Source organism: Ammospiza caudacuta, chromosome 5, assembly GCF_027887145.1.
Source record: "Ammospiza caudacuta isolate bAmmCau1 chromosome 5, bAmmCau1.pri, whole genome shotgun sequence".
Lineage (NCBI taxonomy): Eukaryota > Metazoa > Chordata > Aves > Passeriformes > Passerellidae > Ammospiza > Ammospiza caudacuta.
In genome coordinates, this window is record NC_080597.1 from 44,438,639 (window position 1) to 44,465,517 (window position 26,879).

Here is a 26,879-nt window from a genome sequence, read left to right on the forward strand (position 1 = left end):
TTTGTGTAGAGAAGAAAAAAATTTCAGAATGCACTTGTTTGTGTAACTTAGCAAAGTTTTATACGAATCTGGAGCCGTATGAAATGTAAAAATTCCATAACTTTTTCTCTAGGTCTGATTAGCAAATTTTACTCTCAATGGTAGTGGAAGATCTCTGTGCTGAAGCCTCTGTGTTGAGAAAGGCCCGCTAAGTTCATTAAGTGATTTTTGTACATTTAAAATAATTTAGAATTTAAATATTTTCTTTAAAAATGCTAGCAATATATCCCTTAAAAGCAGAGGAGAAAAAAAACAGAGACAAACCCATCTTGTGAATTGTTTGCATGGAGTCAGCAACCTGAAGAAATGCTCTCATGCTGCAATTTCCTTCTGTTTGAGCATAGCCTTTATTAAGAGTCAGCTCTTTTTCACAGGCAATCTTACTTTAAAGGAAGTATTTTCAACAAGCATGCTTTGAGTTGTGTTAGCAGTTTCCTCATTTGCATCCTTATTGCGATTCTGTACATTGCACTGTGCTTGGAATGAAAGATGTCATTGAAGCCTTCAGGTAGTACTATTTAGCTGAATCTTTATCTGTTTCGGTCTATTTGAAGATTTTAGCTATTTCTTCAATCCATATAAACATTTTCCTGTCTGTTTTAAACTGTTGGTCACTGAAAGAAGAGAAGGACCTTGCAATACACCCAACAGACAAGATGTGTTTTTGAAGTAAAGGTGAACCAGAATATACAGTTAGGAGGTCTTAATGTTTTTGGAGAGGAAGGTGAGATGTAATCTTTGTTCCTTTTCACCCAAAGTTTCTGGAGGTAAGAGTAAATGTTGAAAGAAGAGCCAAAAAACTTTCCTGTGAAACTTACGTCATATTTTGGACAGAGGAAAGTCTTCTTTCTACATATATAATAATGAGGTTGCTCTGGAATGATACAAGCCTCTTATGTTGATGTCACATTCAGATTTTTACAAAAACCTGCAAACACCTCCTTGAAGTGACCTGAAGATGTGAAATGTTCCTATCGTCTCACAGGCTAGTGTGTGCAATGTCACTATGTGCTAATATGATGCCATCTCAGTTTCTGTGCTAATTTAATGGAATACGGTGACAATTTAGATGAAAGAAGAAATCACATAGGTAGATACTTGCAGCTGGGTATTTTACTGTTTCGCTGCAGTGATTTGTTCAGCAAGCTTGGCTATCTAATAAGGTAGTTCATGCAAATGAAGGCATCTATCTTCATCCCTCTTTGCCATTAGTTCATATGCATACATTAAACTTCAGAGAATAAGCACAGAGATTGATTAGAGAGTTCCAGAGCACAGGTTAGCAGCCTAGAAATGCCTGAGTTATTCCTTTTCTTTTTTCCCCCTTTTTCCCCCATGTTGGCACACTTACTTTACAGGAATAGTAAATTCTTGAGGATCTTACGTGCTTATTGACATCTAAAGTCATCACTATTTCTGTGATTTGGTAAATTTTAATATAAGCCAGTAGGTTATTTTGCAGTTCTTTAACCCTCCTTTTCCATTGGATTTAACTGTATTTTTTTTCTTCATCTTGAATATTGAGCAAGTTAATAATCTTTTTGACACAGGCACTTTTTTTTTCCCTATAAAAATCTAGTAAAAAATCAGTGCATCCTGTTTGTTAGGTTGCATATTAAATTGCCCCCTAAGCCATCCTTGTAACTTTGGTTTTATATCAGACTGAAGTATGCAAAAAGAATGAGTCATTGACAGATCACTTTTTAAACCATTTGTAGCAATGCATTCATCCAGCCTGATTTTGAACTACCATCTTCCAGAGGTCAGCATTTCTGGGCTGGGGTTTTCCACAAAGGTGAGGAGTAAGCAAACCGTAAAGAGATCAGCGGTCACTGAGCACAAAGGACAAAAGGTAAAATGTGTGGGAAGGGAAGAATTCACTTGCATTTTCCATATTTCTCATTTTTCTCATCCATATCTCATTTTCTCAAGGATAGCCTGATCTTCTACAGAGAGACTTTGATAAATCCTTTTGTCATGCTGAGTCTCCTTCAATACTACCAAGTAGAAAGAGAGGGTGTGCATATAATTCAGGTGTATTTGTTCTGCAGTCATTTACGTATATGACCCCTAAAAACTTAAACATTTGTTCCTTAATCTTTGTACTTCAAAAAGTTATGCAGTCCCATTTCTCCAAATTTCAAATATTTGAAAATTCACTACCCACTATTTGAATACATGAATGATAGTTTTTCTAAACAGGAGTGACACCATTACTATATCCTTTTCTTATCCTAAGTGATTTGGTTTGCCATGACAGTAATGATCTAGCTCCATGCCATAAAAAGGAAAACCACTTGTGTTAACTAATATATTACATTATATAGCAACTGTAGATCATAAAAGGCAATGCAAGGTATGTCAGGAAAAATAAATGACAGCTCAAATGGAGAAATGTGATTCAATGACACTATTGCTAAGATTTAACTGGTAGCAACAGGATTTTAAAACATTGTGGCAAACCATGTCTTAAATAGCAAAAACCTAAGCAGTTCAGACAGTTCTTAATCTAAAAGGAAAAAAAGATTAGGAGGTGATTTGATTGGAGGTTGCAGTTCTGCATCGAAGGGATATCCTGAATGTAATAATGGTACTATAATGAGATCTTTGTCTCAACGGTTTGTCTACTCCCAAATCAGATAGGCATTATCTACACATGTAGCAGAGTTTTCATCACTTTCAAAGCCACTCTGGATATCTTTCTAAAAGGTAATCTATAGGTGGAGATACCACCATATCAAGTTTCTTTGCTTGTCTCACTCAGGTGATGAGGGCGAGAATTGTTTTCAGTGGTTCTTTCCTGCTTTGAAATGCACAAATGCAATCAGTCCTGTAATCAATCCAGCCTGATCCATTTCGGTAACTGTAGAAAGCAGAGAAACTGCAACTGTTAGGCTGTGTTTTTGTGAGTAGTGACACATCAGTGTAAAGAAGCACAAATTATCAAGAGTTTTCTTGGTGTTAATTTCTCATTAAAAAGAAATTAAGAGGAAGTTGGAGGTGAATTCATCAGAATTATGGGAAGAAGTTCTATAAATCTAAATTAGTGTCTAAGTACTGTGCTGTTCTGCACAGTAGGGTTTCTGCTAGAGAAGGAGGGTTAATGAAGCCTCCATCCCATTCAGACAGAAATGTAGAAAAGACTAATGTCATGGGGTTCTGTCCTTTCTTCATCACTACTGTCAACAGAGACAAGCAGAGGAGATCAGGGTCACACTACTGATGCACAAGCCATTCTTGAGTTTAAGATTTTGTTGCTTATGGTGTGATCAAAACTTTCAAAAGGAGATACTTGTTTCTTGTGGGAGATACAAGTTTGAGATAACTATGGGTATAAGCTTCAGCTTGGAAGTACCTTCTACTACCCATTCCACACCGGAGCTAGCAGTGATACAGTGTGGAAGCATGGAAGCTTGAGCTCTGGAAAGCCTTGCATTATCTGCTGAAGAGGTGAAGGTCGAGACCATCAAGTCCTTCGTCACTGTGCTCATTTTTATGTTCCAATGTCTTTGCTAAATAAAGCTCCACCTTGACAGTTTAGTGAGCTGCTCTGGCCCCAACAGGTGTTCAGGAATTTGACTGCCATCAGAGATAATGAGGAAGCAAAAAAATGCTTAAACATTCTGAAACATTGCAAGTGCCTCAAGGTGGAACTGGTCCTCATCCGAAGATGAGGAAGTTGATGGTTGCAGATTTTCAAGTGATCAATGGATAGTATAGATACATTTACGTTTTCTCTAAAAGAGAACCATTGATGAAAACACTAGAACTTCCTAGCTATCTTAAGGAATAAATGTACTTTCACTACAGTGCATCATTGGGCAAGTTGTAGTTTCCACTGCATCTTTATTCCAACCCTACAATAAGGTGGCATATCAGGGATAATTTTTCTTTTTGTAGGTAATAATGCAAGAAAAAGTTTTGTTGTTGTGATTTAACTAAATCTGGATATTCTTACTGTAATATATTAAAGTATTCATATTTACTGAAGCTAAAAGTTTTAATGTTTTATAATTTTTAAAATAGTTTTTCCTCCAGTTAAATTCCTCTGCTTAGGGATTATTAATAGGGAATAATTGTGTTTAGCCTGATTTTTCCAATCCTTGATGTATAGCAAAAAAAAGTACAGAGAAAAGAATTCAGAAGTGTTCACTGACAAAAATTCCTAATAGAGTCAGCTCTTAGAAGAATCAGATGCCATTATCTGTATAAAGATAACTCAAGTTGATCTCTTTGCACAATATCTGTCAAATTAATGTCGTGAATAATTTTAGGCTGATAGTACTTGGAATGCACTATTGTGGAATTCAGTTGTGAATACAAGGAAAAAACCCCAACAAAACAAAAAAACCATGCAAGCAGGACTATCCAGAGGGCCAAAAAGCCTGTTGTTCCCTTACCAGCATTTGTCTGGCTTGAAAAAGTATCTAGACATGTGGCCATCCATCTCTTGCTTTAGTCTGCATATCTGCCACAGTTAGCCTGGAGAAACCTCTCTGCTTCTTACACAGCTGCTGCCATGGAGCACTTTTTCCTTGAAGTTAAAAGCAGCTTTTTGTTTTTGCACCCTCATGTGAATCCATCCTTTGTAATTTGACTTTACAGAGATCATCCTTGTCTTTTCTGTGTGAAGCTTCTTTAACTTGAAAACTGATTTTACACCATGCCACACTTAATTTCATTTTCTAGCAAATGTTCATCACTACTCCTGTCTAGGACAGGATTCAGATGCAAGCAGGATGTTGTCCTTTGAGCAATTGCCGTTGGTAGCACAGCTGTGCTGCTGCTGGAGAAGCACTGGGGCTGCACTGTAGGCTGTGGAATGCAAATGCTAAGCCCTGGGAAGGTAATAATGGTTTATTCCAGTAATTGTTCACTCCTGAAATGTAATTAGTGAAGTTACTGCAGTGTGCATTGATAATGGTGTCATACATGTTTTTTTCAGTACTCTTCTGTTAGGAAATTCAGGTGAGGTTCTTTCATTAAGAATTAAGAGCCTCCTTTTTTTTGTCTGCAGCTGGCTTTCTAGTGGTTATTTGATTTTCAGGCTTGGGATACTTTTATTAAATTCTGATATTTAAGTTATAAACAGAATTTGAAATCTAATGCTTACATTTGTGGTTAAATTGAAGACCTCCTTTGTTGAATGCCTCAGTTGAGATTTAGAGAGTGTTGGCTGCTAATGATTCTGCAAATATGAAAAATGTACCCAAAACCAAATAGCACAAGAGCTAATCTCATTTTAGACAGGCAACCAATGAACCCAGGTGTGAACTGTGCTGCTGTGTCCTGCAGGCCTGGTGTTTTCAGTGAATTATGTGATCATGTCCTGTATATCACTGCTTGTGATGGATCATAAAATACCCTTATTTCCTTTTCTGTGTCATGCCTAGGCTAGGCAGACTTTTTCTAGTCTATAAGCTCTGGTGGAAGGAATTTGAATTTTAGGTAATATTTTTGCAATGGCAAAGGCATCTTGTAGATGCTCTTATAGCAAAAAAAAAAAAAAGCAACAATATATATATAAAAAGGAGACCATCTAATGCCTTGTACACAACCAGAGCAGGTGTCAGTGTAAACTGAATCTCTTTTGGACAGTTTTTGCAAGTGACTTAGCCTTGCCCATCTCCTTTGCTTTCACTGAAAATGGCACACATTTCACCTGTACATTTATACAGATTAACCTGGCTGCTGACCCACGGCAGCCTGCATTGGCAGTGTTTTAAATTTGCAGTGTTGTTGGTAAGTGCAGTGTGTTGTGCCTTGTAGATGTGCTCTGCTGCACCTTGTACCACTTTTGTTTTCCACTGTGGGTGGCTTGCTTCTCAACTGGGCCTGGTTTGGGGATTGTCCCTCCACAGGATGGAGGGGAGGCCACAGGACAGGTTGTGACCAACTTCATGTCCTCAGACTCTCCTCAGTGATGTGGTTTTGTTTGTTTTTGATAGAAATTTTGATGGTTTAGAAGTTAGTGACTGCCAGTCAGGAAAAGGGCAACAAGGAATGGACTGTCCATCATCTCTTGACATCCTTCTTGTCACACTAAGAGAAATACACATACCCACAGGACTTGAAACACTGAGTAAATGTGATGTCTTCACTATAACAAACTGCTATCTGTTCCCAAAGAATTGACTTTATCTTTATGTGATTTCTTATTAAGCTAGGAAGTACCTACTGGGATGTAAAACAAAATGTTTTTTCTCTGCAGAATTTCTGCTGACATACAAGGGAAATTCCATTCCAGGACAGCATTCACTATATTTTCAGCAAACTTACCAATTGCTTACTTTTTAATTATATATGATTTTGGTAGGAAAATGTCAAGAACAGCAAGTTTGGGTTTTTTTACTTTTATGTTCAGTTCCATTTATGCAGCTGTTCCAGCTGCACTTAACAAACTTATTCACTAGGTGGAAAACAGAAGCAAGCACTTGACCTGATTGTGTAGATTTTAGACATTTCTTGGGGTTTTAAAATGAAATTTTCACAGAAGGGCCTCAATATCTGAAATGAAGGCAAATATTTTGAACTTTTCTTTAATATGTACATTAAGATATAAAATTGTAGTAATTTAGAAAATAAATTATAATAATTTTGAGTAAGAGTTCTCTCAGCTTTCAAATATCTTTCTGCAAAAAAAATTTCTTCTATCATTTAGTATTTTTTTATTTTTGAAGAAGTGAATATACTCCAGGTTCATAAGTCTCATGAGAATATATTTTCCATGCTGTTTATTTATTGAAATATATTATTTATATACACCAAAGAGTAGAAAAGGACAAGAAGACTGCTCATGTATAAAATACTGGAAGCTTTACTATGTTTCTATTATTATTGGAGAAAAATTGGTCATGGTGTTTCTTCAGTTTTACCTACCTGCAAATTGTTCCATGTATTCACTCTCTCACAGTAAGATTTACCCAGTCTAGAATTTGAGCATCAGCTTTATCTTTGAAGCTTTCTTGTGCTACATTGAGAATTCCTGTAGTCCTCCAGGCTCCAGGGCAGATCGCAGTGTTAATGCACCAGCTGACCCAGCTGCAAGTCAGGCACATTCAGTCAGGATATTGCAGCAGCAAGCCTGAGAGAAGCATCCAGAACAGCAACTGAGAAAACAGCACCAGTGTAATGTTTCTGTGGAATTCAGCTGCTGTGTATGCTCCTGCTTACAGAACTGGAGATCTAAAGGAAGCTCTTTGGAGCAGAAACCATTCTTTTTCTTCTTACATCTGCTTGTGTGCCTGTTTTTGCTCCCCTCGCTGAGCCATTTCCATGATGCAGTGGGATTCCTGAGCCCCATGCCAGAGGCAGGTGGGTGCCAAGAAAGCTGTGGAGTGGCTGGTGCAGCATGGACAGGCATGTACCCAGGATTGTCCTTGCAACAGCAGGAAACGATGGAAGTGCTAAGGCAGTCCCAAGATGCCCCCTCCATAGGATGAGGGAAGGCAAGTCCAAGTGTGAATTCATAAGAAGTCTGGAAATAACTTCTGTGCTTTCCCTTCAGATGCTGTCTATGCTAATATTATTACCCGTGTGGGAGTACATGTAGGAAAGAACAGACTCCAGAGACTTCTAACTAATTAGGAGTTTGCTGGTTGGCATAAGTAATGAATTATGAGTGAGGTGATACATGAAGTAGTTTGATTTTTTACCCTTAAATTGTAACACAGCATTGCCTTGACTAGGAAACAGAGACTGACCTTGCATTAGTTGAGGAATAGCATGTACAGATGTGGTTTTGTGTTGGATTGGAAATGAACTCCCAGGGTTGTTCTGATATTGAGCATTTCAATAATATTCCAGCGGGGATTAGTCTGTAATAATAATGCCAAAGCAATGCAGATGAGTAAGCATGTCATATATAGCATTATAAGATCAGTAATCATGTGTGATTTAAGAAAGCAAAGATGAAAAACAGAATGATGAGGGTATCAAATGGGCCTGGTTCAGATCACTTGCAGGGATAACAGTCTCTTATAAGCAAAACCAGCTTAGGTAGTTTAATTTCTTCCTGATATGATTATGTACAACAAAAGCTACAAAATCCTTCAGAGCAGCAAACCTAATGAAACTACTGTGCATGCCTGGATGACCTTATTTGTCAGTGTGCAAGGAGCACCTCACACCACCCCTCCCTTACAGTGCTGGTGCATCTTTCCCTCCTGCCTACCAGGGAAGAGTGCCTAGAAGTCATTGTTCTGTTGGCAGAGGTAAACAGAAATTTGTCATAATAGACGGTGAGACGGAACGAGCCTCGTTATCACTTTCCATGCCAGTAGTTGAAGGGACTTGTATAATTGTTAGCCTGCTTAAAATACTGCTTGGATCATCTGTTCCACATGTACTTTGGACAGCAGAGTATTGCCCAGCATTGGATTGCAAACTCAGAACCTATGTAAAAGACCAAAACACATGACAGTATTATGCTATGGCAAAAGATTTGCCATTGCTTTGCAGTGCAGTGCATTGTTTATGTCCTGTATATGCATTGTGGCAAAGTATTTGTTTAAAAAAAATCTTAGATGGTTACTGAAAGCCAGATTGTACTACTGAGAATTAAAAGGAAGGATTCAGTCTGGGATGAGGGAAGGGAGGGGAATTTTCCTTTGGACTCAGATCTTGTGGTTGGGTAAACCCTGAATAAACATGTGTCACACACTGGCCCAGCACCTGAGGTTGCATCATGGGTGCCAATGTACATTATCTTCAGCTGCAGTAAGTACCGTGACTAACTCTTGTATTCATTATGAATACTTACAGGTTTTTATAAAACTGAAAGCAGCATTATTTTGGTCCATAGCATCTCTACAGCTATGCAACATGTCTGCATGTTCAGAAACAGGTAATCGCATCTGTTCTTTCTGAACTGTCAAAAAGGCCAGATGTGAGTAAACATTATGAGAGCTCAACAGCTTCCAGATGGTACCAAATGGTGGTTTGGTGTCAGCCAAGTTGGAGAATGCACCGGTTAGCTATGCTGCTGTCTGCTTCTGACAACCTGGGTTGCTGGATGCATTGCAGAATTTTGTAGTAGTAGAAGCTTATAAGCACAGAGGAATTCTTGTCCAAGCATGCTGTATAATGGTCAAAATGTGAATAACTGAAGTGAGGTCATCATCAGCTGGAATAGATAGAAGATCCTGTCAGACACCTAGAAATGAGCAGGAGCACAGGCTGATGCCACATCAGAAAAAGGCTCAGCAGCTAATCCTAGTAGAAGTACTACCACGAATTACAAGCCTGTGCACCAGGACTGGAGTCTCTTCTGAATTATTTCCTCAATCTGCCACTATTTCCTCAAATACAGAGGTAATGGTGGTGGTTTGTCAGTTCTTGTTCAGGGCAGCAGCTCTTCATTATAAGGTCAAAATGTGTTATGTCGTCTCCTCAGTCAGGTGGAATGATCTTGATAGAGCCTTGTTGCTATTTGGATAGTGCTACTTCTACACTTACTGGTGAACATTTGAATATATACAAGGACCTTGCTTGGTTTTTGGGAGGTTTTTCATCTTTAAATCTCATGCTGCTACAGCAACTTGCTGATGCAGTGCAGACATACTGTTTGTTTACAGTGAATATTTGATGCTTGTATCTGATCAATTCACCTAAAAGCTGCATATTAGTACTGAAAAGGAGGATCCTGAGACGGATGCTCCTGAAATGATCTGAAAATTCTGACAGGATGATCCTTTCAGAATTTTCCAGGATATTTAGGATTTCATGTATTTTTCCAGAACACCCGGGCAGCTGGTGGTTTTACTAGGTCTTCTCAGACTGCAAACAATGGATATGTGGCTTTCCAAAGAGTTGCAGTCCTGCTGAAACTGCTTATGTAGGTTACCTTGTCCACCCATGTGCAATAAGAACATACCTTTTTGAAAGTTTGACGCCTTTTGCTACATGTGGCCTGCCTTTGTTGTCTGTGGAATTAACTTACCATTTTCCAAAAATGAAGAAACTGCAGAAGAAGGTGTTTTAGCATGTGAGGGAAATTTTATATACACTTAATCACTATGAAAGGCCTTCACTTACTTTATACCTGTTCTGCAGAAATTGCAGAGAGTTACAGTGGAGCTGTATTTATGTGAAAATAAGGAATAAAACTGTTAAAATCTGATGTATCTCTGTCTGGATTCTTGCTGTATTCAATTGTTCTATTAACACTGACATCTCCTTGTGGCCTCATAGTGAGTCTGAACCTAAAATTATAGTTCTGGTATATCATGGTGTGCTTTACCCTTCTGTTTAATCAGTTGAAGTGCATTATAAAGCTCAGAGGTCAGAGGTAGAGAGCAGAAAATGAGGAAAGATAGCTTTTTTAAAATGAGAAACAACTATCTTTAGTTGTAAGTGTTCCCAGACTTCATATTTGTGGGCTCTGTATAGTATACTAGCACGTTGGTGTCGTTCTTAATAACCTTTTACAGAACATATGGCTCAAGACTTATCTATATGCAGAGCCTTGTGGACAGAACTTGTAAATTGTAATATAAAAAAAATCTCCAGATGTACATGTTATTTCTTACTAACACAGAATGATTTTCTTGGGAAGAAGGTGACATATTGGAAAGGCAACATCTGTGTTACTACTTAAATTTTAATAATGTGAATAATTTTCTTTCAACAGAGGAATTCAAGGGCTCAACAATAGTTGAATTAATGAAAAAAGAAGGCACCACCCTAGGGCTCACAGTATCGGGTGGTATCGACAAGGATGGGAAACCAAGAGTATCTAACCTTCGTCAGGGAGGAATCGCTGCTAGGTAACCGCATCTCAAGCTGCAAAATGCATTATAATATGTGATTGCCTCAGAAATACGTGCTGCATCAGAAAGGTCACCTAAAAAATATGTGACTGATGCATCTGTAATGGCAGGCCATCACACTGGAGAACCTCAGGGAAATGGCAACAGCTGGTCCTTCTTTTTGCTCAAGGCTACTTTGATGAAAACTGGAAATAGCAATGAAATCTTTGAAAGTTGTCATAAAACTCATGGTATTTCTTCTAAAATATACATGTTTTATTTCTGGGGTGGTTTTTTTGTCTTTGAACAAAAATTTGAGACAAGCATAGCATACTGAGGGGAAAAAAACAAAAGGGAAAAAAGAATGATATTGCTACCATAATCTTATTCTGTTTTTAGTTCTTCATTAGATAGCTTTGAGATTAAAAAGACTCTAAAGTGATAGGTACCTTGCTTACTACTACAGTGCAAAGAAAAAGGCTTTTAATCATGAGTGAGACGAGTCAAAAGATGAGCGTTGAGCTAAATCATTCCAAGTAACTGAGTAGAACAAAAAAATTTTTTTTTTTGTTTGGACATTTCCCAAACAGAGAGAGACAAAGATGGGGACATGAAGAAGATGACTTCCCAGATCCTATGCCCAAACCAGTCAAATCATCCAGCTCCTTTATTGTAGGGCTGGTTTTGTACCTCAGGAGTGAATAATGCAAAAATGTTCTTATTTTAATATTTAACAAGCTAGAGTAGGTTAATATCTTAAAATGCCACTTTCTGTTCTGTTAGTAATATCAACTCGTTTTGATCTAGATTCATGGGAAAAAAATTCTTACAGTTACTAAACAGTAATTTAAAGGATTTAGTTTGGTTCATCAGATCTGTCTTTCACAAAGGAAATATGTACTTTTCCCTAGGAGTGACCAGCTGGATGTAGGGGACTACATCAAATCTGTGAATGGAATCAACCTGACCAAATTTCGCCATGATGAGATCATCAGCCTGCTCAAGAATGTTGGTGAAAGGGTTGTGTTAGAAGTGGAGTATGAGCTGCCTCCAGTCTGTAAGTATTTCCAGAGCAAAATGAAAGCCTATGTAGAATAGCAGACGTAGTCAACAATGAGATGAGCATGGTTGGTAGTAGTCATTTTAGTAGTGGTTGTTTTTTAATTTTCTTTTCTTAATTCTGTTTATTCCTGTGGCTTATCACAGAACGTTGAAGCAGTACAAAAGAACTGGTGGTACAGAGGGATGTTCTCTAATGTTTTAGAAGCAGAAATCTCACCAACAACAGAGCAGAGTTACCAATCTCTGCTTTTTGTTGGTTTTTTGGTTTTCTGGGGGTGAGGGTTGGTTTTTTGTTGGTTAGTTTTGGTTGGTTGGGTATTGTTTGGGGAGTTTTGCTCAGAAGCTGATGAATTTCCCCACTGCTTTCTAGCAGCTGGAGGATTAGTCTAGTTATGTATTTGAGAGTTTTTTGAACCTCCTGACAAGCACACTAAAAAATTTTGAATGTCCTCTGTTGATTAGTGTTTGCTTGTGGAGAGGGAACTTCATGTTCTGAAGCAGAGTATCTGAATTAATCAGCTGAGTTCGGAGTTACTTTGCTGCAGACGTAGTTCTTTCATCAGCATTATTTGTTTTGCATTTATTCAACTGGGTTTTCTTTGGTTTTCATCCTCTTTTAGCAATGTACCACTCTTGTTCACTGAGACGATTTTGACATACTAAATTACAGCAGCATTTGTAACTTTCTGTTTAATTCTCTGGAACTTCCAGCCTCTTCATACAAGCATAGATGATAAAGTTGGAGATAATTAGCAGAGTAGTTGTTTCCATGAACTCCTAGTGAGCAAGCTGTTTTTGTTAAACATTAAAGTTTTCCAGCAGTTGTGTGGAGAAGCCCTGGCACTTCCTTCCTGGCCCCATACATAATGAAATTCTACTGTTGTTCCCATGCTTGCTCCCTCAGGCAGAGCAGTGTTGCAGTTTCAGAGCCAGAAAATGTCAGTCATTTAATAATGATGGATTAAATTTGGCTGAGCACTGGTAATCCCACTCCCTAGTGCTTCCTTCCATTTCTGAAGTATTCACAGCAGGAGGGTCCAGCTGCTGTTTTCAGCACGAGCCACCTCAGTGTTTAAAACTGGAAGGTGAGCAGTGCCTGCCCCGTGTCTATTGATGATGGGTGACTCTAATGCAGGGAATAATCTGCTCTGACTCTGTGATTTCAGAAGGCTGAATAATTGCTTTATTAAGCTATACTATATTGCACTAATTCTGTACTACATTACAGACTAAAGAGACTATACTACAAAGATACTAAAGAAAAACCCATGACTATCTGGAGACAGTCAAGACACAGCTTTGACTCAATTGGCCAAGGAATCAAAACAACTTTCAGTGGTTTTTATTAAATTAACAAATTAACAAATCACTTTGGGTAAACAATCTCCATAACACATTCCACATGTGCAAAACAAAAGGAGCAGTGAAGAGATAAGAATTGTTTTCTCTTCTTCTCTGAGCTTCTCACTGCCTTCCCCAGGAAAAATCCTGGGAGAGAGTTGTGCCTGCTACTCTTTGTGAGGAGAGGTGCGACCACACGTGTCTGCCTTTCCCTGTTGGAAAGGGTTAAGCAGTTTTTTCCCACAGCAGGCTGAGGCTGGGGTTCAAGGACAGCCACCTGAGTGTCTGTCCCCACGCGGAAGGAGGCTGCTGCCATTCCTCACTGCTGAGCTGTGGGTTTCACCTCTCCCCTGTGGAAGTTACAGGTCACACCAAACAAATGGGGAAGCGTGGGTTCATCATGACCTACATGCAAGGCCACTTTCTGTGAATAGGAATGAAGGCAAAAGTTGTCTTTTCATTCTTCTTTTTATTGTCAGTAAAACACTTCTAAATGAAGAGAAAACAACCACATGGACTCGGTAACACAGTTGTGATCTTCAAGCTATAGCAGGAATTACTGCAGCACAGAGAAGTGCTCTGGAGGGCCATGTTTCACCTGTTTTCCTAAGAAATTGAGATTTATGTGATTTCACTGGGTGGTTCTCCTGGTTCCCTGCAGTAACTTTTTTAATAGGGACTGAAAAACTCAAAAAAAGTACATTACGTACGGTACATCTCCTGGAAATAAACACCTGAGTGAGCTGGGAGCAGGAGGGTCCCCAGAGAGACAGAGAGAGGGCAGGGAGCACTGAGGGCCCTCTGCTCTTCCTGGTGCCTTTCATGATTGGCAGCACACACAGGGTAGCCTGTGGCACCCTTGCGCCCTCAGGGTAACCTGACAGGGAAACTCTGGTTATTGCAGGCAGGAACATTAAATGACACAAGTTTTCATTAGCTCTGCTGCTCACAGAACATGTATTTTATAGGTTGGTTTGGTTTTGATTTTTTTTTTAATTTTATGTGTGTTTGTACTGTTTGCAGTACTTGAGTGGAAGGTGGAAAGTGTGAGTGCATGTGATTTTGCACAGAGTCCTCCTCCCATTGGAAAATAGAGTTCTTAGACCCTGCCAAAGTTTTTCCTGTAAAAGCTAACAGCAAACTGTCTGCTGGTCTCTTAACAGCAGTGGTTTCAAATTCTGTAAAGTGGATTATCACACCCAAATGCATTAGTCTGTGCATTAGGCTTCTCACCTCCTAGTCCAGCTGTACACCAGTTCTTTAGTACTTCCAGAGAAAATACTGACTCAGCTAGAAGCTAAAGAACTTTTTTACTAACTCACCAATTATAAGAGAGCATGCTGCATTTTGAAAAAGAAAAAAAAAGTCCTTATGATAATAAAATGCATTTTGCATTGTAATCTAGTAACCTAAGATCAAAGAAACAGCCCAAAAATCTTGTCTTCTCTCTAAGTGACAAAAACAAATGTTTTCAAAGCTAAACAAGAAGCTCAATAGGTACTCTTAAGAATTTTGTATAATTTTTGTCTCACTGTGTGTTTCCATGTGTTCTAGCACTCTTCTGTAACTATAAGAAAAGCAAAATTATGCCATAATTTAAACAGTAAGACTCAAATTCCTCAACTGTTATATGCATCTGTGTCTTTTTCCACACCATTGTCACTCTGCAAAATATCTATCCCAAAATTCTCTCAAAAAGAGGGTGAGTTCTACGTAATCACAGGTCTTCAGTCTGTCTGTCCTGTAATTGAGTCTTTCCAATTGCATGACTCAATATCTATCTTAAATTAGAAAATATGTAAATCTGTGTGTATAATTAGAAAAATAATAACCATTAAGGTTTGAATTCTTTTTCTTTTAGCTGTACAAGGGTCAGGTCTCATCTTTAGAACTGTGGAAGTTACTTTACATAAAGAGGGGAACACTTTTGGATTTGTAATAAGAGGTGAGTCATTGTTGAGTTTGAACTCTGTATTTTCTTGTTTTAAAAAAAAGTGGTAAGTTTTTGAAGCACTCAGAAATATGTCAAGATTTATGTCTTACAGTTTGTAAAAATCAATATATTACATTTTCCTTATTTTCATGTGCTGCTTTTTTGAGGTGCTGAAATTTTTGTTAATGGAAGAATTGTAAATAATCAACTATGCCAAGAAAACATGACAAACTCTGGTCACATAACACCAGATTCTTCTCCACTGAAATCTCCGGGAAGATCATAGTTCTTTAAAAAAAATTTACATGTTGTACTTCTATATATTAGGCATGAAATTTGATTAATACTGCTGGTAGTCTGAATTGTACAACTAAAATATTATCATTGACTTGGAGAACAGAAAAAAGATGCAGCTGTTAATTAATATACCCCAATAATGAATTATTATTTTCTTCAGGAAAAATGTCTTTTTTCTTTAATACATAAATTATTAGTGGTCACTAATTAGTCTCCATATACATAAAGCGCAGATTTTTTTTCTCTGTGCTGCAAACATTGCAGAACAATTGTTCACACTGAGATCTTATTTTCAGAGTGAAAATTCTAAGAAAAAAATACTCATTTAGTAAGAATCCCTCCATATAAATGTTTTTAAAGATTCATCTATACCTAGAGTAAGTTGATTTTATTTAGGTAAAATTCAGTGGAGGGTCATATTAATGGCTTGGCCATTTTTTTCATTCTTTTAGTCCATCTGTGAAGGTGCATGATGCAAGATGTAGTCTTGCCTTTTGGAAATGAGCTTTCATAAAAAGCATAAAATGAAGGTATACTTTCTCTGGATTTTTCCTTTTCAGGTGGAGCACACGATGACAGAAATAAATCTCGTCCTGTAGTAATAACATGTGTCAGACCTGGAGGGCCTGCTGACAGGTACAATTCATCTTTCTCTGGAGTTCATATGAAAGAGAAATGGAGAAAGGTGAATTATTTGGGACAGAAGTTAAGATTTTGAGTGAAATAGATGCATTTAAATACAGTCCTTTGGAATTCATGGGTTTGTCTTTAATCGTTGTAATAGAAATAATAATAACTGCAGCAATAGTAATGGGCAGCCACAGAGGCTCAGCATGTTATGGTGTGTGTGAACTTTAATTTAGAATCTTGCACCTAAAATAATTAGAATAAATTCCTGCAATAGGTCAGGGCACCTTTTTTTGCATTCTTCGGACAACTGATGTAGGTCTTAATTATGCTTTTTATACTCTAACACCACAATCTTTTTCTCTTGCGATTCAAAATAATACTGTGACCAGTTTGAGTGTTTTATTATTGTGTTAAGATGTTTGTACATATCTGCATGTGAGGTCACACATAACTTTACCTAGAAAACTTCTGAGCACAGATTTATGCTTTGGCCATATTTGTATATAATACCATTATATATATATATATATATATATATATATATATATATATATATATATATATATATATATAAATAAAGAAAGAATATTTGCTTTATTTTTATGCACAAACTCTATTTTCAGAAATGGCATTTGTGTCCTTAAACCATTAAAGAAACTCAAAGGGCAGTTTCTTTAAAGCAGATTGATATCTATAGCCTATGTTGACATTTTCAGCCTTGGAAACTAAGAAGAAAATGTTTCAAGCGAGCGTTTCTTTTGTTCCCACACTTTTTTCTCTCCCTCATCCCCTGGTTTCCTTGTTTTTCTCCACGATCCTTAAGTTGACAGTGTTAGTATTTAATTTTTTGTTATAGTTCTGAATAGGTTATGAGATGTGCTTAGGAGACAGCATTTAGATTTAGAGCTGAATTACTTCTGAGTAGGAAGAAAGGAAAACTGGAATTATGCAAGTAAAAGATATTTTAAAAGAAAATCAATAAATGGACATTCATATTTTGCAATCTGTTTCAGCACCCATGTGTTTGCACCTCGTGTTTATTTTTAAGAAAATATTGGAGGAGGATGTGTTTGTGTATGTATGAAAACAGAGCTGTGTGGACAAGGTAGAAAGAAAGCATATGTTGAGCAGAAGCTATACTTAGATGCAATTTAACGTGACTTGATTATTTCACCGTGTGGTAAGCTGTTTTCCAGTCACTGACTTTCCAATTAAAGCAATTTCCTTTCCACTGCGCCCTCTGATCATTCTGGCTGTCAAAGCAAATGTTAAGTGTTAAGGCAAGAGGGATGGATGTCAGGGAGGGCGCGAGAGAATCGCTCTGCATAAAAATGGTACTAAGTCCACATCAATTTGTCTTACACTAACAAAGATCACTCCTTTATTCTCCCTCCAGAGAGGGCACAATCAAACCTGGGGACAGGCTGCTGAGTGTGGATGGGATCCGGCTGTTGGGAACCACGCATGCTGAAGCCATGAGCATTCTGAAGCAGTGCGGGCAGGAGGCGACTCTGCTGGTGGAATACGATGTCTCGGTGATGGGTAGGTCCTGGTAGGATCTGGGGCTGTGACACTGGGAGCCAGCTGTGATATTTCCCTGCCTGTTCTCCATGAGCTGTTTTAGCAGCGATTGTGACCTGTTATGCTCCTAGTAGCACTGCTATTCCCTTCTGCATTGCATCATTAATCTTGGGTTCATAAGGAGGTGAGCAGTGTTTTTCTGTAATTTAGCATTCTGACAATTCCGTGGTTTGTAGGCTGAAACCATAGTGTGGATTCTAGCAAAGTAACTTTTCCAGTGACTAGTTTATAATAAAGGTTAATGAAGTGTAAGCTTTTCTGTCACACGAGGGAGGGGAATACTTGATCTAACAAAAATTCTTTTGCCTTTTGCCAGTGCTGCTAGTAGGACAAGACATAATTAAAAAGTCACAAGACTGCCACAGAGAAAAGAATAGGGGAGAGAAATTTTGTTAAGAAATACAGAGGAGGCAAATGGCTTGAAAAATGAGCTTACATGTTATACAAACTTTGATTGAATTCACTGAAAATATGGGAGGTTTTTTTGGGAATTCAAGTAGACCAGAGGATTTTTAAAATGAGATTTGGAATTTATTTGTTTCCATTTGTTTTGGAAATTGTCATTTCCCCTCAATTTTTTCAAGATACAGAAAATTCATAGCAGCAAGAAACAGAAATACTCACCAGTCAGACTGAAATATTTCTTGTCTTTTTCACTTCTTTTTGTGCTCAGTTCCACAGTCAGGTTTCTAGCCTAGCAGTAAAGCAGCCTCCTAGGGATTTGTGAAATAGCACTGTCAAACTTCAAAGCCTTGGAAAAGATTAACACTGAAAAGAAAAATGTTAGATATTTGCTTATTCTAGAACAGCCCTCTTTATTCTTCTCTGAGACACAGATTTCTCTTTTTTTTATTACAATATATGTCTCTGCTTACTGAACTGTCAAGAATTGAAGTGGCAGGTTTGTGTAGTGTCTGGCAGGCCTGATGGACAGTTGTACAGATTCATGTCCAGAAAGGTGGAGACAGCTCAGATGAGTTCTAGCTTCTGAGGAGAACTAGAATTTAGGTGTTTTCATTTGTTTCTTCTTTTTCTTCCAAACACAATGGATGACCAAACCCTGTCCATCATCACAGTTAAATCAATATTCTTTCTACTCCACTTTTTCTAAAATAAACCCCTGGCTGTAGACAAAGTTCCCAGCAAACTTTCATTTCAGAGAAAACTCCCATCCCAATTTTCCTTGTATACCCCAGGGGGTGTGTAAGCCTCCATTTCACTGGATCTTCTGGAAATCTTTGAAGGTTTGTGTAAGGAGGAGACCACGTGATGAAATACTCTGTTGTTTCCTAAACTGCAGCTTGTTCAAGGCAGGAACTTTCTTTTCAGTACTATCTGGATAGAGCTCAGTTCAGGAGGATACAGAACTTAGGTGGAAATTTCAGGGTTGTAACTCTATAGGCAGCACCCACCAATCAGTCTCTTTGTGTCATTTTCTCTCTGAATAAACTCTTTTTGTTCTCAGCACCAAATCTGGATTTACTATTCCTGTCTTCCTGGCAATGAATGTGTTATCCAACAAAAATTAAAGGAGGTAGAAGAACCTGAGACTTGTGGAGTCAGAAAGAAGGAAGGAAAAGGAACTCAAACACTGGGAAATGTATGGAGTGGTGATCCAGCAGAGTCTGCAAGAAGAAACAGGGAGGGAACCAGTAGACTGTCTTTCTAATGCATCGTGATAATACCTAGCCCCCAGTAGGTTTTGAATTTTTTCCAATCTGTGTGCCCTGCATAGTATTTAGCAATGGTGTGAACAAGAAATTTTGTTGGGAAGCTCTCTTGTGCAGCTATTTTATGACCATGGTGCAAAGGCTGAAAATCATTCACCCTAATCCATTGAATCCTGGCCAGGAAACCTTTTCTGATTGGAATCTTCTCTTAGTTCTCCTCAAGAGCAGGAAAGTCAAAGTTGGGAGTAACGTGAAAGAGAGAGTATGAGTAATGAAAAGAAATTTAAAAATAACAGAAATGTTATCCTTTTTTCTCAACTCTTATGTTGCCCATAAACTGTTTGTAACGCTGAGGGTTTGTCTGAGGGTTGATGAGAATTTGAAAATAGACTAAAACAAAGGGAGAATATTGGGTAAGGTGACTTTTCAATAACTGATGCTTGAAAATAGATTAGTAGGTTAGCTTGCTTGAAGGGGACAGAAACAATCCAAAAGTTGCACAGAAGTCTTGTGTATTCTGTAGGGTCCTCCTGGTATAAGTTTTCAGTAGAATATATTACTCCTAGAGATATAATTGTAGCACTGTTTGCTTCAATACCTTCTCTTCTGTTAGTGATGGTAATATCCTGTAAAGTAGCATTCTGTGTGGCCAGAACTGGAAAGAGCCATAAAATACATTCTGATAGCATGAAATTGGAACTTGATTTGAAATGGTTTTACTAGATGAAGAAAATAATCCCGAACTATTTTTCAACTACAGTCCTGTAGTGTGTAACTGACTTTTCTTACTCCTGTAAGCATAAGCTGTTTCAAAGGTGCTCTATTTCTCAAAGTTTAGTTCTCCCAGCTGAAGTCTTCAAGAGGTCACTTGGGAAGCTTGTACATTTTATTGTTTCTGGACCCTAGACAAAATGGAGTAAAAAAAGCATCAAGGGGTTCTGTGCAGGGTAATCAAGTGTGTATATAATGTAAGAGATGTGGCTGTTCTTGTTGAACTCTGGGGTTACACCTGTGCTTGCTTAATACATCCTGAAGTCTCCTGCTCTGCTGGGTCCAAGGAAATAAACTTGCAATTCAGCTTCTTGGAAGAGATATTTTTTTTTAGATGCTGCTGAAAATATTCCCAGGTTGGTGTGTGGAGTGTATTGCTGTAGTTTCAAAGAGACTTTGTCATAGTAGGAGTTTGAACATACCAAGATAATCCCTGAAGAAAATTGAAAAAGCTAATTTCTGAGAAAGTATTTTATAATGTGATAAAAGTTACATTTGAAGTTGTGGAGGATGCAGTCTTCCAAATGTGTTTCTGTTTTGCAGAACACATTCTCCAGTGTTGAAGTACTGTGATTGCTTACCTTTCTTGTTGATTTTAGAGGCACTGCCTGTGTTTTTTAACTTTGTGATGCTTAAATAATGCTGCACTTCAGTGTTTGCAAAGGACGTGGTTGTGGTGACTCGCTCTACCCAGAACTGTATAGAATTAACATGATCTTTGTGGGCTTTATTGCTTTTCTCTGTAGTCCTTACACGTTAAGTGTCCAAAATTTCTGGTCATGTGGGTCACCTATTTTCATCTAGTGGTGGGAGAGGTCTGTGTAGTGCAGCTCTCTGTGCCCTGTGATTACACCTGAGCCCTCATTTTGAGGAAGGGGAGAAGCAGAGGCAAGGTTGTAGCTAGCAGTGACTTGCTGCCGCTGTCAAGGTAATTTTACAACCTGAATCCTCTCCTGTGGCAATCAAATAAAACATATTAATTCCAAGCTATAAAGTTAGGTTGGAGAGACTGAAATTCTCACTGTTAGGCAGTGGTCAGGTGAAGTATCATAATTAGCTGCTTACAGCTGGAGTTGTAGTGAGAGTAAGAATGCAACACTAATAACAAGCTACAAACAAAGATTCATGGTGCCTTTGTCTAAAACAAAAAATAAAAGTTTATCAGTACATTGAAGCTGAGGAGATGCATTTTCTCTTCAGGTTTTCAAAGATCTGCCATGATGCCACTGGGCTCTGTGTGGTGTCTATAATTGGGGTTGCATCTGCTTGGGTAACCTTCCATATTTTCTCTGAAAGGGAGCAATCAGATAAGTTCAAAGGTAGTGACTACCTTGAGTTTAAATTCTGACCATTTTTATGTAGTTCATATCTAGAGTTTATGATCTTTTGAGCAACCTACTTTTTAAGTCTTGGATGCTCGTGCTGGGGTAATCTTTGAATCAAGGATACTGTAGTTAAAGAAAACTAACAGCTTTTGCCAGAACTTGGACACAAAAGAAGCTTTTTTTAGTTGTTTGCACTTGTGAGACAACATCTTTCTCTCTTCAGTGGGTGTTTGTTAATTCAAACCACTCTGTGGTGTTCAGGAGTAAATGAACATATTGCACTTTCAAATTCCATATGTTTCTCTGGCTTCTTTAACAGTTCTTGCTCTTATTTGAGCCAGGATAGATTTGCTGGAATGTGGCACCCTGTAAGTTTTCTCTACAAAACAGAAACAGTCAGCTTGTTTTCTGTTGCAAATCTACCAGAGTCACCCTGACACAGAACTGCTTGATTTTAACTAAAGCAACACCCTCTATTTTCTGAACTCAGTGTTTAACACTGATAGAACTTCCTAGAAAGGGGAAATCTTTTTGCTAGCCTCATCCAAGGCTTTTGCCTCTTTAAATTCACCTATTAAAATAAGCTAATTAATTAATTAATGCTGTCATGACCTTATGAAGGTATATTTAAAGAAACCTGCTTCACCTTTTAGCAATTCTGCCTGACAAGAAGGGCACTAGGGAGAGAAAATTTGCATAGTTTAAAGATCAGGTGAGATAATCTGCAGTTCTAATGTAGACATTCAGCAATTTGTGGAAGGCAAAAAATAGAGGAGAAAAAAGAACTTATGGGCTGACCCTTAAGTTTCATAAAGCAATATCACTCAAGTGCATCCAGAGCTGTGGAGACTCTTTAAAGCTAGAGATTTTACAAGCCCAAAGGAGCAGAAGCCCCAGAGACTCCAAGGACTGACTTAGGATCTTCATCAGCCTTAGAAGTGTTGCAAGACCTTGCAAATAGAAGTAAAGTCAGGAGCCCTGTAGGATTCCACACTGCCTTTTTCTTTCTGTTGCTTTACAAATTAAAATGTACATTTCTCTTGTCTCATATAGGGTTTTGACAGAATAGATAGGTTAACATACTCTAGCATTTGACTGCAGCTGCAGGTCTCCTGGCTATACAGGGCAGTGAATTGAGATCCCTTGAAATTCTAAGTATGAATTAATTGCTTAAAGCTTTTAAGAAGTTTTCTTCTCTTATGTTGCTTCAGAGACAGATAGAATGAAAATCAATGTGCAAAACAAAGGTCATAATAGCTGTATTAATTGAAACATTACTTTAAATACTGCTACACAGACACATACACAAGTTAAGTTACAAGACAATGCTGGAAGTCAAAATGTTGAGTGTTCCATTTGGGAAATGTCAGAAGTGAGACTGCTCAGCCACTGTCCAGAGGGGTGTGCATGCCGTACAGTCACAAGAGCCACAGGAGAGATAATAACCTTTTATGCAGCTATTCATTTTGAATTTTATTTCTGTCTCCAGTGTGTGACCACAGGTTTATTAAAGGCACTGCCCTGATCCTTGTCTAAATGCAAAGTTATTAATTCCTGGTGTTTTTTTCCTGAGGCCCTAATCCAGCCACAGTTTGAGTGCTTCAGGCAATATGCAGATCTCAAGGAGAAAACCTCTGAGTCCCAAGGTCATTCCATATGTATTGGATCTTTCTTACAGCAGGAGATAACACAGACATAACTCTAACACTTCCAGAAATATCCACTCACAGATGTGTCACTAGGTAAAACACATGGGATATTTTTGTCTCTCGTGGAAGCTAATGAGTGATTCACATTCACTGAGCAGATCTTAAATCTATGTGCTATGGCACATTAGTCTCATCTTACTGTGCAGTTTACTTGTTCATCAAATCCATTGCATGTTCTGCTGTTGGTGCCAGATGCCTGCATCAGGGACACCAGTGTAAACTGACAGTCAGCTGTGAATATACACAATAAATAACTTTTCTCTTTGTAGTGCCAGCAAGGTGTGCTAAGGCACAGGGAGGTGGTTCAAGACAGCCAGCACAGCTTCACTGAGGGCAAGTCCTGCCTGACCGACCTATTGGGCTTCTGTGATGGAGTAACTATCCCAGAGGACAGGGCAAGGGCTGCAGATGTCATTTCTCTGGACTTCTGTAAAGCTTTTGATATGGTCTGCCACAACATCTTTAGCTCTAAACTGGAGAGAGATGGATTCAGTGAGTGGACTGTTGTTAGATGGATAAAGAATTGATTGGACAGTCACGTCCAGAGGGTAGTGGTAATGTCTCAGGGCATCAGTGACAAGTGATGTCCCTCAGAGGACCAGTGTTATTAAATACCTTCATTAATGACACAGATGAAGGGATTGAGTGCACCCTCAGTAAACTGGCAAGTGACACTGAGCTGAGTGGTGCAGTTGACACACCTGAAGGACAGGATGCCATCAAGAGGGACCTGGACAAGCTCAAGAAATGGGCCTGAGGGAATCTCAAGAGGTTTAACAAGGCCAAGTGCAAGGTGCTGCACCCAGATCAGGGCAATCCCTGGTATCAGCACAGGCTGGGGAGGGACAGATGGAGAGCAGCCCTGCTGAGAAGGGCTCGGGGTGCTGGGGGAGGAGAGGAGAGGCTGGACATGACCCAGCCATGGGCCCTCCCAGCACAGAGAGCCAAACGTGTCCTGGGCTGCATCCAAAGCAGCGTGGGCAGCAGGGCCAGGGAGGGGGTTCTGCCCCTCTGCTCTGCTCTGCTCTGGTGAGACCCCACCTGCAGGGCTGCATCAGCTCTGGGGTCCCCAGCACAGAAGGGACATCAACCTGCTGGAGAGAGTCCAGAGGAGGCCACCAAGATGATAAGAGGGATGGAGTACCTCTCCTGTGAGGGAAGGCTGAGAGAGTTGGGTTTGTTCAGCCTGAAAAAGAGATGGTTTTGGAGTCACCTAATTGTGGCCTTCCAGTACCTGAAGGGAGCCCACCAGAAAGATAGAGAGAGTCTTGTTACAAGGACTTGTAGAGACAGAAAAAGGGGGAATGGCTTCAAACTGAAAGAAAGTAGGTTTGGATTAGATATAAGGAGGAAATCCTTCACTGTAGGGGTAGTGAGGCACTGGAACAGGTAGCTCTAAGAAGTTGTGGCTGAAAGAGTCCAAGACCAGGATTGATGGGACTCTGAGCAACCTGATCTAGTGGAAGGAATCCCTGCTTATTGCAGGTGGGCTGGAACTAGATGATCTTTAAAGTCCCTTCCAACCCAAGCCATTCTATGATCCTGTGGTTTCATATGATTTACCCTTGGCATGAGAAGCCTGAGGCTTGTGATGTGTTTCTGCTATTGAGTTCTCTGGCTTTCAGGACTGCTCTTTTACAATAGGGAGAATGGGTTATTGCTTTTAACCCTTTGTCTCTCATGCTGCTACAAAATATGACTTCACTTAGTCTCATCACGGGCCTGTAAGATGGTTGATACTGATCAGTTTGTTGTAAGCTCCTGCATCCTTACCTGCTTTAATCTGCTTTACTTATCTTCTTTAAAGGAAATATAAATACCTTTTTTAACACCTCTTGAGATAAATGTGATAACATGGAAACCTAAGGTAAATAGGTTAGGTTAAAAAAATCCAGCTTTTTGGGCTGGATTCAAGTTCAAATTGAAATTCAAAAAACAGTTCTTGCTTGATCAGTTTTTTGTGTCATCAAGAGATACAGCTGCTGGCTGTGATAGTGAAATAAAAAAATGCTTGCAATTGGTGACCAGTGCTGTTGGTACCTTTCAGCCTTTACAGAATTTGTGATATAATCTGATACGTAAAAGCAGCAATGAGGTGTTCCCTCCATGTTTCATAACCTTCTTTTCCTTGCAGTTCCCTTTTTATGCCTTACACACCTCCTACCCAACTCATGCACAGCTAGCTCCTCAAAACTTATAATGCTTTCCCCTATGGGTAGGACATTTGTTTCATTGTGGGGACTGCTGAGCAGTGAAAGAGGTGTGGAACAGGGACTTGTAAGAAAACAGATTTTTCTTTCCAATGAATGGTACCCCTGGGTTGCATAAGCAACTCTCAGTTTGTTGTTTACCAGTACCTGTGTAAGCTTACATCCTTAACAGCTTTGCCACATTTTTGTGTACCATTACCTGGGTTTCTCTGTCCGAAAAACTTCAATCTTCTGACATCCATACCAGAATGGTTCCTCAAAAGAGTGAGAGCCACTAAGCCTGCTCTCTGTTAGCAGCGTTATCAGACCAGCTGTCCAGCACAGTGAACATGTGATTGATTCCTGGAGGCCAGAGAAGTCTTCATACACACACATGACTGCAGGGTTTTTGCTGAAAGTGGAGAGCAACTGCAAGGGTTATGGATCCCATGTTCCTTCCTGTCTATTTCATGGAGGCATGATGCTTCTTCCCTCCATTCTTTGCTCTTATCCTGATTCTGAGCTGCATTACTGTCTTTTCCAGTAGCTGCTTGATTTTTCCTTTCTCTGCTGACCTAGTTTGAGTTGTCTTTTCTAGAAGGTCCTAAATCCCCAACATGCTATTCCCTCTCCTTACAGCCCAGTTTTTTCTGCTGTCTTTTGCCAAGTAAGGCTTAAGTAATTTTCCAATACATTTCTCTCACACTGCTGATTTCTCTGTTTTAAAGGCCTTTTGCAGTTTACATGCCTGTCCTTCTTTAGCCCTTTCTCTAGTCCCCATCTCTTAGCAAACCATTCCCAAGTTTCTTGTTCTGCCGCTTCTTTATGGATCACTAACCCTCTCACCTCAGTTCTTCTCCTTCTTGCCCAAAAAGTCCTTCTCTCCCCTCTTCTTAGCTCTTGATTCCCAGTGCCAGATCTGTCAGGTAGAGAGGATACATAGAGAACATGAATTTTCCATATAAAGCCTAGAGAATTTTCAGGGGGAAGGGCAGGGTAGGTGGGGCAAACTCTGGGTTTTCCTAATGGCCTGTTTCAGCTAAAATTACTAAAGGGAGAGAAAAAAGTACAGTCTGAGAAGGGTAACCATTGTAAGAAAACATCACATCAGATATTTGTACTGTGGCCAAGTTGTAAGCTACAAGCAGTTAAAAACAAGATATTTAAATCAGAAAAGTATTATGTCCATGATTCCCAAGTCTGTTCGCCTGATATCTTTTCTCTCTCTGGTTGTGATTTGCTGCTGCAATTTAATAGCCATCTTGCTAGTAGGTGCTAGTGCTAGCAGAAGGGAGGAGTTGTCATGTTTTACAAGGATTTCATCAATCTTACAGGTGTTTCTTTTTTTACAAACTTCCTGATCATCCCTAAAGAAAAATAAAAGGAGTTTAGCTGAACCATATAAGTTACAAATTACTCTAACAGGTCCAATTAAAATTTATCTCAAGTGCTTTTGAAACTATGACCTTATTAAAAGCACCTTAATAAACATTGTTTTGTACGGGAGAAAAAAAAACCTGTAAAGGTGAAATTAGATGTCCCTGAAACAGAAAATTAAAAGTACAATTTAATTGTCATAAATAA

General features: G+C 38.9%; 1 protein-coding gene across 5 annotated transcripts in view; it reads left to right on the plus strand.

The window, feature by feature from the left end:
* The window catches only part of GRIP1 (glutamate receptor interacting protein 1), a 211,918-nt gene that overhangs the window by 123,782 nt on the left and 61,257 nt on the right, over positions 1-26,879 (plus strand). For all 5 annotated transcript variants that reach the window (XM_058804736.1, XM_058804740.1, XM_058804741.1 and 2 more), the window contains exons 3-7: positions 10,670-10,805; positions 11,699-11,844; positions 15,052-15,135; positions 15,981-16,056; positions 17,447-17,592. In XM_058804736.1, coding sequence (XP_058660719.1) covers positions 10,670-10,805; positions 11,699-11,844; positions 15,052-15,135; positions 15,981-16,056; positions 17,447-17,592 — 588 coding nt within the window. The remainder of the gene's footprint in view (positions 1-10,669; positions 10,806-11,698; positions 11,845-15,051; positions 15,136-15,980; positions 16,057-17,446; positions 17,593-26,879) is intronic.